The following is a 1,255-nucleotide window of genomic DNA, read 5'->3' as shown; positions in this document are numbered from 1 at the left end:
AAGTGACAGTTCCCATTTTTTTCTGAATTATTGCACTTGACAAATAGCTGTTGTTCCAGAGTTCTTGGATTGAATCATTGTCTTTTAACACCAGGTAAACTTCTTCACTGTTGCTATAAAGTTCTGTACAAAATTCAGCATCTGCTCTTGAAAAAGAATAAAAAGTCACAAATAATAAATTCTAAAATGAAGTGATCTTGCATCTTCAGTTGAAACTCAACACCCAAGTTCTAGATTTTATGAGTGTCTTGATTGCATTTAAAGTACCGTTTTTAAGCAAGTCAGGTTAACGCTATGTGGACGAAAACTTTCTGTATCAAGTAGAAGTTTCCGTCCATCTTATTGTCCTTCTTGCTGCATCCTTCACATCCTTATTCCTCAGACTATAAATCAGTGGGTTTAGCATGGGAATAACCAATGTATAAAACACAGCAGACACCTTCTCCTGTTCCAGGGAATATTGAGAGCTTGGCTGGACGTAACTGAAAGCTGTAGACCCATAGAATAAGGCCACAGCAGTCAAGTGGGAGACGCACGTGGAGAAAGCTTTGTGCCTTCCTTCAGCTGAACGGATTCTCTGGATAGCAATGATGATGCGAATATAAGAGACCATGACGACAGTGAAAGTGAACATTGCAATCAACGCAGAGAATATCAAAAGCAACATTTCATTGTTGTGGACATCTGAGCAGGAGAGCTTCAGAAGTGGAGGGATGTCACAGAAATAGTGATTCACAATGTTGGGACCACAGAAGTCCAGTCGCAGCAAACCGATTGTATGTGTCAATGAGTTTATGAGTCCTCCCAGGTAAGATGCAAGGACCATCTGAATGCAAACCCCTTGGGTCATTACAGCTGTATATAATAAAGGATTGACTATGGCCACATACCGATCATAAGCCATCATAGCCAGGAGGATGCCCTCTGTGGTAACATATACTGCAAAAAAGAAACTCTGGAGAACACAGCCATAAAACGTGCTGGATCTGTGCTTAGAAAGGAAATTAATCAGCATCTTAGGAGCAAAGACAGTTGAATAGCAAATATCACAAAAAGACAGGTTGCTGAGAAAGAAGTACATTGGCGTATGAAGCTGAGCGTTTAACCTGATCAAGATGATCATCCCCCAATTACCTACTAGAGTAATGAAGTTAATAAAAAAGAAAAGCAGGAACAGAGGGATCTGCAAGTCAGGGTTTTCAGTTAAACCTACCAGAAGGAATTCCTTCACTCCTGTGTGATTCCAGCCTGCCAT

General features: G+C 40.5%; 1 protein-coding gene across 1 annotated transcript; it reads right to left on the bottom strand.

Annotated features, from left to right (window-relative positions):
* Positions 1 to 316: 316 nt before the first annotated feature.
* LOC101548890 (olfactory receptor 1052-like) lies at positions 317 to 1,255 on the bottom strand. The gene has a single exon (XM_004621727.2). The coding sequence runs from the start codon at positions 1,253 to 1,255 to the stop codon at positions 317 to 319; it is 939 nt and encodes a 312-aa protein (XP_004621784.2).

The sequence above is a fragment of the Sorex araneus genome, chromosome 6, assembly GCF_027595985.1.
Source record: "Sorex araneus isolate mSorAra2 chromosome 6, mSorAra2.pri, whole genome shotgun sequence".
NCBI classification, from domain to species: Eukaryota; Metazoa; Chordata; class Mammalia; order Eulipotyphla; family Soricidae; genus Sorex; species Sorex araneus.
The sequence above is the reverse complement of the archived record's forward strand: the minus strand, read 5'-3'. Positions and strand labels throughout refer to the sequence as shown.

What these genes read in the sequence shown, in the direction of transcription:
- LOC101548890 (XM_004621727.2), bottom strand. Translation starts at nt 1,255, where the DNA reads ATGGCAGGCTGGAATCACACAGGAGTGAAGGAATTCCTTCTGGTAGGT.